We start from the raw sequence: 15,252 nt of genomic DNA on the forward strand, positions 1-15,252 counted from the left end.
CGTTCTTTATCATGGAAAGATTTTGTGATCATCCATCACTGTTGTCTTCCATGAACACCCAGGACAACCTATTCATTTTACCAATTCTCTCTTCTTCAGAGATATATTGATTTAGCTACTCCTAGTGTTCCAGCTGTCTTTTTGGATATAGCTGCAAGTGTGTCAAAGCTTGTTTGATCACATGTTGTTGTTTTACAGCTTCTGAATGCAAATGCAACGCTTGGATTAAACTTAAGCTCCTGGAAAATGTATCTTTACATTTCAGGAAGTGCCTCCAGAACCATGTCAGGTCAAAACATAGTAAACGGACTGGTTCTTTTATTTGTGATTTTCTACTCTACTCGAGCACTCAAAGCACTTTGAACAACATGCCTCGTTAACCCATTCACATCCCGTCATACGAGCACAAAAAACAACCAAAAAACATGGATAACATCAACACAATTTCTCTTCACTTTCTGTGAATTTCATTTATATTTATTTTTCTCAGTTAGTCCAGCACGTATAAAAAAGTAATTCTAAAAACTTGTAATTGGTATCAAACATTTAAACAATAAATATCTAAACATATAAACTATATCATAAATACAGTTTGATAGCACAGTTAGACACTGTCTTTATTAATATCAACCTGCCTTTTATATGAAGTTGACAAGAGAAAGTTACGACTTGTTAACTATACAATGGACTACTGCCAGAATGAAAAAAATGCCCATTTGCTAAAAAATAAAAAAAAATAGAACACTTGTCTTTCAGTTCCTGCTACAAGCAGAGAATCTGTCCTTCATATAAACTAGGCACATCAAATAATATATGGTAATTAATTTGATATTTTCAGATGGTACAGTTGTTTTACAAAATAATTTATGTACTAAGGAAATTCATACACAGTATAAATGTCATTATTAAACTATTCTTTGAGAACTACAAAATGAATGAATAAATTAATTTTCCCTCTCACTGACTGAGGGTACGAAGTCCACAAGGTGGCAGCAGAGCAGCTTTCCTGATAGCTTGAGTGAGTTAACCACTTCAATATAAATAAATAATAAATAAGTTAAATATTTATCAGGCTGTAAGACGCAATCTTCGACGTGCTTGGCCCTTTACAAAGTAGTGTCTTCTCTAAAGTTGCTAATGGATCTTCAGCTCATCTCAGTTGATTCTGCTTAGACCCTAAAAATGGATGAAAATAAATACTTAATTTGCTGTACAAGCATCAATACATTTATGATCATATTAAAGAGCATAGCCTTTTTATTTTAAGCTTACTGTAAAAACAAAATGGTCTAGTATTTTATGTATAGCTTTCTGAAATATATCTGAAATAGCCTTACCCTTTGAACCAGAGACTCCAGTCTGTTGAAAAACTCTGATGCTTTTTCCTTAGGATGTGAGTGGCAGGTTGAGCAGTTGGTCTAAAAAGAAACAAAGAAGAAAGGAGTTTACTTAAATGGTCGTTTACTACAAGAGTCTGTGTACAAACTGAAAAAACAATAGTCACAATCAAGAAAAAAAAGCAATGCTGACTAATTTTTACTTACCGTAGAAGTTTCTGTGTTACAAAAGTTCAGTCCACTGATCTGCAATGATTGAAAGAAATATGCCAGTTTTAGAAATGCAGTGTACTAAAATGTTGACATTAGTCTTTAGAATAGGACTTAAGGTATATTATTATGTGAGTCCCACCCCAAACAATGTACTTACAGTAAGGGTATGATTAAGACTCTTGTAAAGTTTTTTCTGATATTTTCCACTTATGCCAAAATGTTGAAGCAGAGTCTCCCGAAAGCAAGTTAAGGCTGTCAGACAACAGCAGTCCTGTTACGAAAAGAAAAAGAAATGATGGTGAATATGACATCATGATTATCCCAGCTTACACACACACATATATATATGTCAGGGTTCCGGTTGGTCTTTTTAAATACATTTGCTTTTTTAAATGAGATATATCACACGGAGCACCATACAAAGGGAACACAACAGCTTGATGCACAGTTCTACTTCATTTACAGTTGGCTATGAAAATGAGTTTTCTTTGTTTCAATGTAAGGAAAAATATTGTTCCAAGAAAGCTATTGTTTGTAGTTTCATTTCATGACTTCATTGTAGTTGACTTTCCAATCTGATGCACACAAAAACATTTTTATACAAAATGAAACTGAACCAAACAGAGTTTCCACTATTTCAATGATAACTTTCTGTTAAGTGAAAGAGGGTTTTTTTTTTTTTTTTTGTATGAATTGTTTCCCTCCAAAAATCTGGATGAAAATGCTGATGGTACAATGCAATTTTTCCCATGTGAAACACTTGTTTCTGTTTAGATACTCATTTTCCAGTGTGGTGTGACACCCGTGAACTCAGCCAGCTTGGGTCAAAGTTTTTTTGAGTATTTTATATCTGCCTAGCGAATTAGCCGTAATTTGTTTTGCTGCATTTAAAAATCAGAAATTCTGCTATAGTTATTGTTAAATCTTATCATTATTGCTACGGTTTAGTGTTGTGAGCTCATTTTGAAACCATAATCTTTGTTTTGCAAAGCAAGATCAGATGCTTGGCAATCCTCATCATTTGCGGTGTGAGATAAACTGTAATTTGCAAGATGTTAAACAGAATATTGACTCAAAAGTTTTCTAGCATTCTGTCAAATGCTCAGTTTGAGAGGTGGCGTGAGGAAGTGTAATGGTTTTGTCTGCTCTCTGCTTGATTACTCATCACATTTCACTCAAAGGAAGCTGTGAGAAAATGAAAAAAATCCACTGAGCACACTCTTGAGTTGACTCACTGAATGAAAATGAATAAGCCTGACAAGAAAGAAGGCTGATTAGAATTTACTAGTAATGCAGTGCATCTTAATAAACATTTACAAGTCTAGTTATATAAAGGGTACATAATGAGACTATGTAGGATTTGACCACAAGAGCATTGCAAAACTTTACAAAATGTTTTTAGGTTTCATTGCTAAGATGTGCTATAGAGCCTTTAAAGTAAATATTGTCATTTCTATTTATAAATATTGAAATATATATGGCCTTTTTGAGGATTTCACCTTAGTCAAATCAACTCAGAAAAACAAAAATGCATGGTTTCATAGTGCAAGGTTTTAATAAATATTCTGTATAATAGTCGTATTTTTGTTTCTAATTAAACTAAGAAATGTATAATGTAGTTTTAATCCTGTCTAACACTTAATTATGTGGATTTTATTTTTGCTAAATTAAATTTTAAATGCTTACATTTTACTTTGTAAACGTTTTATGACAGTTCCTCTGCTCCTTAATATGACAGTCATTTATTTTTAAGTATTGTGATCAAAGAGTAGATGCGAAATTTAAATCTGGACCTTTATCCTTTAAGTTTCGAGTTTTACAGCTGCTTATCACCCTGCACATTTTGGTATTTCACACATCATTTGATGTACTCCTACAGTACCCGGCGCCTGACAAACTAACTACAGTAAGTGGGAGCATAACAACAATGAGTAAGCAACCACCAATATTTATCGTAGTGGTGACCATACGGTCTGCATTATTTTAGATTAAAGTAGTTTTGCTTACCTCAATATCCTTTGGTGGAGTATTCATCATGAGTTCTGTGTTCTGCAAAAGGAAGTCAAAAAAGATTGCATTAGGTAATGAAAGTTAGTTTGCTAGAAAGCAAGTTGTGAAATGCAGTTAAAGCAGTTAAAAAGTTGATGTAGATGAACTAACCGGAAAGTCGCGTTTGAGCATTTTCAGCTCTCTAAGGACTTCTTGTAGTTTTTTGCGCTCCATGGGAGATGCTTTGACCAAAGAGCAACAGTAGATTGTGAAAAGGCAAAAAACAATCAGCTTCATATTGTTAAGTGTCAGCAGCAGGCACCGATTCACCAAAAGACGCTTTACCCAAGTTTTACTGGAAATGCAGATACTTGTGTCGCTTACCTTTTTATACTTATCCCTGAGGACACAGGAAAACCACTTTTACAGAGTTGGAAAACTGCAGAAACTAGTGTGTGAGTAATGAAATTTTCTTTTCCACTGGCAGTCACCACTACGTGATCCGAAACTGGCGTCAAGCCGCGCGTGCGTGGGGCCTATAGATACTAGTGTGTGAATGTAAACTCGTTTGAGTGCACCCGACTCACCCGGAAACTAGAGGAACGGCGACGACACTTCCCATTTTCACTTTGAATCAGTGGAGCCAAAGCTTGTACCGTGTCATAGGTATTCTTTGTAGGTGTGGTATTGACAACCTGAATGCATTCACTGCATTGTGGCCACCTACACGGACAAATATCTTCGGCAACAACAGGAAACCCTTTGTAAGAGTTAATGTTTTACCAAAGAGACATGAAAAAAAACCCAAAAAAACATCTGTGTGTGTGTGTGTGTGTGTGTGTGTGTGTGTGTATATATATATATATGTTGTATTTTCATAGTGCATAAGGAAGTAAGCTAATATTGGAGTAACATTTGCTGAGTAGTTCTTTATGCTGCTATTTCACTCTTTTGTCTCTTACACATTTCTTTGTCCACTTGCAAGATCAAGGAAACGTACAGCGGCTTAAGAGGGTCTGCTTATGAAATGCCTTGAAACAGTTGCATGTGTCATTATGGAGCGGGCTGACAGCGTCACGTCATTTCAAAAGGATGACACATGCTGTTACAGACTCACAGATTAATGATGGTCTGCAGGGGGGAAAAAAGAGGTTTTCTAAAGAAATGTTGTCATGTTGTAATTACATTGTAATTATTTGATAATCAACTATTTTTGTAGGTGAGGCGGTTAGGCATCTGGTCGTTCCTAGGTGTTCATTATTATCAGTAACTCTCAAGGCACATCCAAAACTGGTTGAAAAGATTGTGTCTGTTCTTTCTTCAAATAACTCAACAGCTTAGTTGCTGCCACTTTTGGTGAGCAACAGATCAACAGTTCAGTTTTATCCATATGTGTATATATAGTAAAATGCATATATTAAAAAAAAAATATTACAACAGCTATGAGGAGTATAGGTAATTGCTATTGGATTGCCTGTCTTTTCTTTTGTGTTTTTGTTAGTTCAAATTAATATATATTTTTTGTACTAAAAATACACATGTAAGAAAATTGCAATGAAAAATGAAGATTCTCCAAGGATAAGCAACACCACATATTACTTATATTTAGTTTTTTATTGTCACATGTGTAAAAACTGAATAGCTTGTAAAAGTGATTGAATAAACACTCGATTCTGGTTAACTTAAACAAGATGTTTATGAATGCCGAATTAAGGGTTAAAATTACTATTTTCTTTCACTTTCAGGTTTATTGTCTGTAGTTTAACTCGCACTGGCACGAAAGCACTTCTGTATATTGGGAATTTTTGTATGTTTTGCTTATGTCAAACACATTATGTCAGTCATCTGATGCATTGGTTCACCACAGTGAGAGAAAACAGCAGTCATATTTCTCACTTTTATTTGTAGAAGTTGCATAGGTCTGTATAACCTTCTACTTCAGAAAGATCGACAAAGCCCGTGCTCAGCTTTGCTTGACTTGACTGTTGACTGTTTGTCAGGAATTATCATTGATTGCATTGTTTGTATGGTTGTGTTTGTGTTGTGCTGACATGATGTTAGACATGTCAATCATCATCACTGGGATGCAGTTTAAAAAATAAAAGCTTTACACACCTTTGCCTCTGTATCATTTCATGCTCTGTTGCCACTTTGACTACATTGTTTTGTCCATCACAGTCACAAACTTGGTATTAAGGTAACATTGTCACCATGTTGGCTGCATGAAACAACATGCAACTTTCTATTAATATTGCATAATTAAGCACCCATGCTATTGGATTTTCATGGCACTGTCCTCATGAATTCTCCTTCATATTTTTAACTTTCTAAATAATTTGGTCAAGAGAAAGAGTTTTCCTTTTTTGACTCCTGACACACTGTTTTAATGAGAAAGGATGAGGATGAGGAGACGTGAAATTTTGACAATCTGAATTATATCCCATATTATATCTCATTGTCTGTGAGTTCAATTGAATGTCAATGCCAAATGTAAATAAAGTCTCCTTTATGCTTTCACTGAAATGGGACTTTTCATTGGGCAGTTTTAAAAGATAATGACTAAAATCCGCTTCTGAGGTCATTGTGTTTAAAAGACAAAGACATAGTCGATGAGCTCAATTTTTATTACAATAGATTGTTGTTGTTGTTTATTATTATTATTATGACAACCAATCTTTAATCACAGTTATATTTTAGCCATAGGAAACCTTTTATGGAAATATCACTGCATATTTAATGATGGTCATCTACTCCACTTCACAACTTACACATTTTGGAATTTCAGATTGTATCATAGGTTAGTCAGTATGTCCATGTTCATGCTACCTCAGTCTTTCTGCCCCGTCAGTGGTAGTGCACAAGTTCTCTCCATACACACAATCTTTACAACAATCTACGGCAACCAGAAGAGAGGAAGTGAGAGTGAAAGAGAAAACCCCTCTCGTCTGTTTTCTCTCTTCGTCAGCGTAAGGGAACAGGTGGGTGGGGGCTCCGACTGGTCTAAGAGGTGCATCACCCTCAGCGTCTTATCAGGAGTACCTTCTGTAATGCGCACACAGAAAGGAAAAAGTGTCCTCAGGTAGATTCAAAATTCAAAAGAATTTCCTCATCTGGCCACCACCAGAGAATCCCTCCTAACCCACCTGTGGTGTGCTGGTTTGTGTTTTTACGTCTAAAAGTCTTACAAAGCAGCGTTGTTGACATGAGGAATTCATAAAACCTTTCCTCCCCCATTATAGAGATTAGTGGAGGAGATAAGGGACAATGCCCTTATCATTAAAGAAATGCAGTGGAAATAAAGGTGCAAGATTGTTCAAGGTGTTACATAAGCATAAGGATGTATCATTTACATTTCATAGCTCTTAGCTTCTTTTTCCAGTTGCAGGTCCAACAACGGTCTTTGTGCATCATTTTCCCCATTTTTTTGTCAAATAGCTTATTTAAGTTGTAAAAAAAACTCCAAAATGTTTATTAATGATTAAATAATAAACCAGTAATAGGAAAATCCTCTCAAGAAGTGAAAATCTACCTCATTTTTACTTTACATTTTTACATTAATACTTTATCTGGATTAATGTCATACGTATTAATTGATTCACCAGTTTTCAATTCCAATCCGAAACAATAATCTTAAAAAAATACCTCTAAAAATTAAAAGTTGTGTTTAGTCATTCTGATTAAACGGACAGCCAGGGAGAAAAAAGCTGTTACATATTATTCATTACAAATATGAGTAAATTAAAGACGAACAGAAGAAATTACCCAGTGCAATTCTATTATTTTTGTATCTAATGTATGTAAAATGGTAAATGTGGTGATGTCGTCTAACAAAAATGAAGGTCCCAGTTTGAGACTGACTATCCCCCTGCAAGCTCACTTTAAACGGTTATTCTGGCAGTTAAGTCTGCTGGGCTAGAAGCCAGTTTTTTTCAGTTTAACCAGGATATCCATGCAACAGATATCCTGTTCAACACTTCCTTTCTGCATACTGGTTAAAAGCTAATAGAAAACTAGTCAGACTACAGCCAGTGGTTTCAAATTAATGTTCCTTTTTTTGGTTCCCACATGCATCTATTACCTACATGGCCATTTGATCTCACACTACAAGTACACCACAAAACCTTGGATGACAAAAATATTGGCATTTGTGTATCGATTGATAATGAAATTAAGACAACTTGTTTCCTGGTACAACGTACTTGTTATGCCCACTTGAACCAATAAAAGAGTAGCGTAGGGAATAGTCTGGGGAATTTACAGCTAGTTAATGGTCATCGATTAAATGTAATTTTATTTATATAGCACCAAGTCACAATAGCAACTTTATATTGTAAGATAAGGACGCTACAGTAATACAGGAAAAAAACAACAACATTAAGACAACACACTATGAGCAAGCAATTGGCAAAAGTTGATGCATAACAATAGACATCTAGCTTTCAACCTGACCAGATTCTCACAAAATTGTATGTGTGAGGGAAACTTTGAAATTCTACTTTGTCTTCTGAGGCACCTCACCAATACAGCAGAGGCACTGCACTTAATTTCAAAGCATCACAAGAGTTAGTTGGATTAGTTGTACTGTAGTTACTCATTCAAACTGACATAAAACTAACATTAATTGATCTATGCGACTATGAAAAAAGGCCATCAATTAAAACTTTTTAAAACTAGTTGAAAGTGAAATGTTATCGTCAGATATCTAGAACTAACATCTCAAGCTTTTTCCAGGGAACTTTGCAAAACAATGCTCTACTGACACATGTTTTTTCAATGATGACTAACAGTCTTGGTCAGACGTGACATGCCACACTGAGAAATGTTCTTTGTGGTCAGCCAGAGTGTTAAACACAGTGACAAAAAAGTGCGGCTTGTTTCAAGTCGCGCTTTGTCTTCAACGACGTAGCCGAATGTCTACAAGAGCATACAGAGCAGCATACGTATTTACCTTGGTGCAGTAATGACATCTCACTAATGGATACAAAACTCTTAAAATTACATTAGTTTATTGTTATTAATATAACAATAGTTAGAATGTCTTGGTATCGATAGGTAAGCTGGATTAACGTCACTTTAGTGTAAACTGACATTGAGAGCTTGAGATGTCACAGAATGAATAAATATTTTAATCTGTGTTACTTAAATGACATCATATTAGGAGACTGATTTAACAGTTGTATCTGCAATGCATTAGATGTGTGTACAAGTTATGCTTATGTGCCTTTTTCTTACTTTACACTGAAAATAAAGAATAAATAACATTTGTTGTATTTTTTTCTTTTACAGTTTATTGAAGTTGGTTAAGAGTAGACCCCCGTTCATTTTTCTAAACACCATTTTTGCCACGAGTTATCAGTGTGAGGTGACTTAAAACCAGATGTCAATCAAAAGTAAATGTTTGATTTTTTTTGTCAACAAATGATTTGTCTATTTTTCTGCTACTGTATTTCATTATTACGTAGCTCGGCCACAGTTGTTGCTCATCAGTATCATAATTTGTTTTTGTTTTGACTTGATATTGCTTGCTCAAACCGTAAATGACAGCTTTGTTTTGTTTTTGTTTATTGCACGTGTACCTCTTCTTATGCATACAATAAATAAAATACGTGTCTAATACGTGCTCTTCTAATGTGAATTCATCTAATTATGGTTTCAGTATGGGTGGCATGGCCTAAAAACAAAATGTAAGATGTGTTCTTTGTCTCTTCAGGGAGTTTAAATGAAAGTTAAAAGGATCTTCATGAATTCACCATGTGTTTGCACTTCAAGCATTTGACACTGTGAGGCAGATTTATTTACTTCTTCTTGATAATGTAGTTGACTTCCTACTCCCACTTGCAGTAGTATGATTTCCTACACTGTGGTCTCCCCTTTGTGAACAGTTTGCATTGCCGTGGTGCGGAGAGAGTAGGCGCGAGGTTGAAAGTTTGCATGAAACACACGCATCTTGGCATTTTTTAAGTAAGTGTGTATGTTTTTTAATTAAAATGCTGACTGAGAGAAACATGATGACTTTTTTTGTTTTAGATGCAAGGACAAATGAAGGAGATTATCAATGATTATGAAATGTGAGCATGCTCATTACCGTAAGTGTACAGGAAGATACAAAGCTGCCGTGGGTGGGGGATTGCCTCTTCTGGTCTTGTTCATTGCTATGACAAAAGGGATGACACAGCTTGTTTACAAGGCTTGTTTATATTGTTTATTGTTCAGAGTCATCATTAGTGCATTCAAAGATGATACCAGCTGCTATTTGTAATATCAAAATGTAGATTTTGGCTCCTGTTGACACTGTCATCGGGTAAATAAGCAATCACAGATGAAGTTTGATAAATGAAGCATAACGAAACAAGCTTACAAGGCCAGTGGTAAATCAGCAAGCCGGAATTTACCATCGGCAAGATGCTGATGAAATTAGCCTGCAGCGCATTAGAGTTCAGTATGGTAACCCACAAAGTTGATTGGAAGTTTTCTCGTATAAAATGTGAGGAATTTCATATATTGATTCCAGTAGACAGGAAAGCTAAACTATTTTTCTTTTTTCCTTCTGAGTGTGACCAGATCGCACAAAAAGTGCTCAATACAGTGACTTATCTGATAATCTCATAAAAGCTTTAAAATAAAAAACTGCATAACGAGCTGTTTTTTAATTATCTTGTGACAGCAGTTTCTGTTATCAGAACCAGAATGAAGAGTTTAACTTTGGTTTCTTTGGCCTACACATAAAGAGAGTCTCTCACGCATAGCCGGCTAATTTTGTAGGAGTTTGGTCAGCAGCTGCAAAGTAGGTTCCCACACTTTATCAGCTTGAAATAGCCTAGGAATAACTTGCCTGATGGTAAATACTAGTTAAGAACACACAATAAACAGGTATAAACAAGCTGAAAGTGCACATTAAATGCTAAAAATTGTGACAGCATCGTTGGAGACACAAAATATTCACATGTTCATCGAGCATTTTAGAACTAAAGTATTTGACATCTTTATGATTCAAACAGTTCAACTTTAGAAATATTTTCCTTGCATTTCCACTCCCGTGTACCAATTTTTTAATTAAAAAAAATAAAAATATTAATGTTTTCTGTGTGAAATCTGCAATTTTCACACTTTGCAAAGTCATCCCAATGGTTGGCCCAACCCTGCTTATTATTTTATGAAAATAAACAATTCTGCACAGTCATTTACTCAGAAAAGGATGGAAAGTGGGTTATTCAAAATGTTTTGTTTTCACAAACCTGCATAAATCGGGTCACCGTGACTGATCTGACAAAAGACATATAGGAAAACTAATGAAAAGGAGCCAACGTGACCTATTTTTTTGTTATTTTGTGGAAAGAAGCAGTATTTAACCAAAGAACTAGAACTAAATTCTGAAACCATGTTCTTTGCTGCTGGCACAGTGGGGATGCAAGACAATGCCGTTTACCAAACCTGCTTGTGCGTGCCATTTGTCAACCAAGGTTTTCTCTTCTACAGTAGAACACACCTGACCTACTCATATGTTCAAAGGTAAGTGGTTAAGGGGTGGCAACGCATCTCCACACAAACCCCGAGCATTAAAATGCAGGGCATGTGTGGGAGTCAGGTGTGCAATCTTAAGATCTGAACTATAGGTTTTCTCTGTTGCAACATCTTGAAGGTCATCATAGCCTTTACATTGATTTCTATGCAAGTTTTCTTCTTAACTGTACTTGACTAAATACAAATAGGACTAAATAGTACCTTAAATAATACAAGAACTACAATGTGTCTCCACTGTACAAAATACTGATAAACTGAAAACTGACATTGCTCTTTTTAAGGGTAATTTTATAACTAATACCACATCACCATAGCAGTAGATTGTAAATAATAGAATGTCTAATATTGCAAAAACTAAACATATCTTTAGATAAATAGCTGAAGCTTTAAAAAGCCAACATACCACTGCTGCAGTCACCCGTCAGTTCTTCTAAGCACAATGACAGTTATTACTTTGTCTTGAGTTTATCTTACTCAAAGGGGGCTTGCGAGACAGCTTTCCTACATAATGGTGACACATTCTTGACCTTTAAGAGTTAATGCGATTGACTTTTACCAGCAACGACCAGACTTAAAAGGTTTAGCTGTTTTGGAAATTGATCATTTGAAGGGAAGAGAAAAACAACAAGCGGAGCAGTGGGAGTACAGAACAGGCCATGAGCTGTGAATACTGTTTAACCACAACAGTAGGGGAATAACACTCAGCTGAGGGGCCGTGAAGATATTAAGGCCTTGAAACTGACACTGTTGCAAAACATCAAACTCCAATTGGAAAGTTTTGTTCTAAAATCAAACATCCACTGTCTGAACACCTACACTTCCAAACTAGGTTGCTCCCTGCAGGTAAAGTACCCTCTTTCTTTTATGCCGTTATTAAAGTGATGAGTCTAACTGCTGGAAGAAATTTAAAATAACCTTTAAACTCAACTCTAAATATGACACAAAAACCTTTTATGCTGGCGGAGAGCAGTATACGGTGTTATAAAAGTAGACACCCCACCTCCCATATACATTTAGAGAATGCTTCAAAACAGCAGCCTAAATGTCGATACTTGTGCCTGGACACGTATGAAAATGGCTACCAGGTGACGAGACGTGCCCCCAGAATGACGTTTGGTGTTCACTTGTAGTTTCCTAATAAAACTGTTGAGCAAACAAAGCAAGACGAGGGTGTTTGAGGCCACGTTATCCTTTTGGATATCCGTTTTTCCTTTCTTTTCCTGAAAAACAGCTTTCAAATTATTATATTCTTCAAGGAGGGAGAATAGAGGTTGTCTGCTGGAGTAAAGACAGCTCATGTTGTTTTTCAGGTGGTCAAGTCTTCATTTGCACAGATTTCATAGCAAGTTACTCCACAACTAAACAGATAGATTTAATTTCAAGTCTTTTGTCATCTCTTCCTTCTCTCACCCCAACTGGTCATGGCCGCCCCTCCCTGAGCCTGGTTCTGCCCGAGGCTTCTTCCTGTTAAAAGGGAGTTTTTCCTTGGGAGTCATGTGATTGGTGGAGTTTCTCTATATTATTGTAGGGTCTTTGCCTTACAATTGAAAGCTCTTTGAAATCAAATCACTGTTCTTGTGATTTGACACTTTAAAATTAAAACTGAATTGACTTGACAGCCATTGTAAATTCTGCCTTTGTAAAGCTTTCTAAACTCTTAATGTTATTGCATTGTATAAAGAGGAAGGTACTCTGTAGCCTTTAAGTATTCCTGGTCTCAATCTCCTTGTTGTCTTGGGCCTTTCTGTCTGGAGTTTGTGAATGCACAGATTTTATCCCCAAGTCCAATATCATGCGTGCTAGGGTAACTGGTGACCGTAAATCATGTGTAGGTGTTAGGCAGATGAAGCGCTGTATAAATGTATGGTTATGTGCTGTTTTTACTTTCAATTGCTTTAAATCGTCATTAAGACTAGAAAACATGTGAATGCCAGTCCACTAATCATGGAACCAAAGAGCAGTCTTCTACTGTGGATGTAATTTATTTGGGCCATACATGCAGTAACTGTTTGTGTAAACACAAAGCGAGTTCTGGTACTGTTTTCAGCTCTCACCTGGTGTGTGGTGTGCTTTGAACTCCAAGAAGGTGGATGGATTTGAGTCAGAGAGGGTTACATATAATGAGCCTTTGAAATACTGGCCTTTTGATTTGGCTCATCTGTATCAATTCCAAGTTTCACATCAAGACCTAAACAAAATGAAAGAAATCCATAAAAAAATCCCATATTCTGGCATTTTAAGCTGCTCCAAAACAAATATAAAAATATCTCTGTTAAACATCGGACTTGCTTGTAAATGTATCTCAATAGAAGTTCTTTTTTAACATGCATCTTAACCTCCTAAGACCCGAACGCTTCCACAGTATGCATTTTTAATTTCTCTTTGACATTTGGGCATATTGGGGCCTGATGAATGTAAAAACAAAGAATTACCAGATTTTTTTTTTTACCTTATTTTTGTTTTTAAGAAGAATGAGAGCCACGTATGAGGATACTCGTTTAAAATTTTGATAGAACAGTAGCAGTATAATGTCCTCGTAAGTGGATATCAGGCTATGTAGGGCAAAATTGAGTATTTTGGTCCATATATGTGATGTCCACATATGTGGACGCCAGGTCCTAGGAGGTTAATGTTAATAACTGTTTAAATCTTCAGAATGTAGCTCTCAAAAGTTCTTCGTATGTGTTTTCGCTTTTTGTGCATTGAAAACTCTTATTGCGTGGAATATTTTTCAAAAAATGGATATCTCATCTTGGGAGAAACCTTTTCATATTTTCCACCCCGATGTTCCTTCGCCGTCTAGAACAGGTTATCACAACTTTCACAATCACTGGCAAGCATCCTCAAAATAATACACAGCCGTCTGATGGTTCGGAAAAATACGTCACTACAGTATCCTGTTTATTTTAACAAGGTTCGGTGTTTTGGCCAAAACCAGACTTCCGCCGTATATGACAATTAATCAGGGGGAGAATCTTTCCTATAAGATGATCAAATCTGTAGGCAGGACAGCACTCTGCTGCATGTTTTCTACAAATTAACTTTATTCTGTAACTCGAAGCAAGAAGTGAGAGTGACTTTTACTGAGTTACTCATCTCAAGTTCACGCTTGTCATTTCTGTCTACAGTAAAATAATTCAGGTTAGTCAACATCAACTTAGTCATATGACTTTCACTGTCTGAAACATTATTGGCATGTTGTGCTTTGCAGGATGCACTGCAGCTTATTACTGCACTGTATCGAAATCACCTTCAGTGAGATTTTCAAAACCATCGCTCTTCTATTTCTGCAGATTAGCAGCCTTGAGTCTGAAAACATAACTATAACCAGGAGATGCATTGTACATGCATCTCAAAAAATTAGAAAACTGCGAAAAAACTCAATATTTTCCATCAGATATTTATGGAAGTTAAAAAATCTTTACATATTTTAGACTCTAGACTATTTTTCTGTTGTAATATTGACAGACATGACATGTTGCTCAAAAAAACGGTTGAGTAAATTTCTACAAATCAAATTCAGTACATGCAAAAATATGTGGAAGATTGCTAATTTGGCATTTGTCCAGTTGTCATCATCACCTTCCACAAAGACGGTAAGCAAGAAAATGCCATTGCAGTTTGCAGAGTGCTGTTGAAACACATTAATGGAAAGTTGGCTGGAATGGAAAAGTGTGGTAATAAAAAGTGCACAAACAACAAGAATGCCTGCAGTCTTTGCAGGACTGTTATTAAACGCTGATTAAAAAACTTGGAAGCGCTTCGCAAGGAGCGGACTGAAGCTGGTGTCAGTACATCAACAAGCACGATGCACAAATATTTTGAGCAAAGGGGCTGCAGTCCTGATATCACAGCCACTCCTGAACCAGCAGCAGAACTGTAATACTTGTGCTGAGGAGAGAGAGAACTGGGCTGTTGCTCAGTGGTCCAAAGTCCCCTTTTCACGTCAATTTTTGCATTTGGAAGCCAGAGTGTCAAAGATGACTGGAGAGGGACAGAAACCACATTGTCGTTGCCTATTGGTGGTGGTCAGAGGGCCCGGTGGCGCCAGTGTCCGGCAGCCTCGCCTCTGTCAGTGCGCAGGGTGGCTGTGGCTACAATGTAGCTCGCCATCACCAGTATGTGAATGTGTGTGTGAATGGGTGGATTACTGAACGTGTAAAGCGCTTTGGGGTCCTTAGAGACTAAGTAA

The 15,252-nt window shown here is 36.3% G+C and overlaps 1 protein-coding gene across 2 annotated transcripts; it reads right to left on the bottom strand.

Moving 5' to 3' along the window:
• Positions 1-482: 482 nt before the first annotated feature.
• il21 (interleukin 21) lies at positions 483-11,577 on the bottom strand. Of its 2 annotated transcripts, XM_085285336.1 has the most exons (8): positions 11,464-11,481; positions 9,625-9,691; positions 3,711-6,581; positions 3,558-3,599; positions 1,708-1,821; positions 1,545-1,583; positions 1,338-1,418; positions 483-1,176 (listed from the first exon to the last, which is right to left on the bottom strand). In XM_085285336.1, exons 3-8 carry the CDS (start codon positions 3,834-3,836, stop codon positions 1,156-1,158), a joined length of 423 nt encoding a protein of 140 aa, XP_085141462.1. In that variant the 5' UTR covers positions 3,837-6,581; positions 9,625-9,691; positions 11,464-11,481; the 3' UTR covers positions 483-1,155. The 2 variants fall into 2 exon arrangements, with proteins under 2 accessions (XP_085141462.1, XP_085141472.1); XM_085285346.1 differs by lacking the exon at positions 9,625-9,691 and having other exon boundaries at positions 11,464-11,577.
• Between the last annotated feature and the right edge of the window lie 3,675 nt (positions 11,578-15,252).

Source organism: Mchenga conophoros, linkage group LG2 (genome assembly GCF_057382185.1).
Source record: "Mchenga conophoros isolate Kocher_MC1m ecotype Shallow Benthic linkage group LG2, M_conophoros_male_GT1.1, whole genome shotgun sequence".
Lineage (NCBI taxonomy): Eukaryota > Metazoa > Chordata > Actinopteri > Cichliformes > Cichlidae > Mchenga > Mchenga conophoros.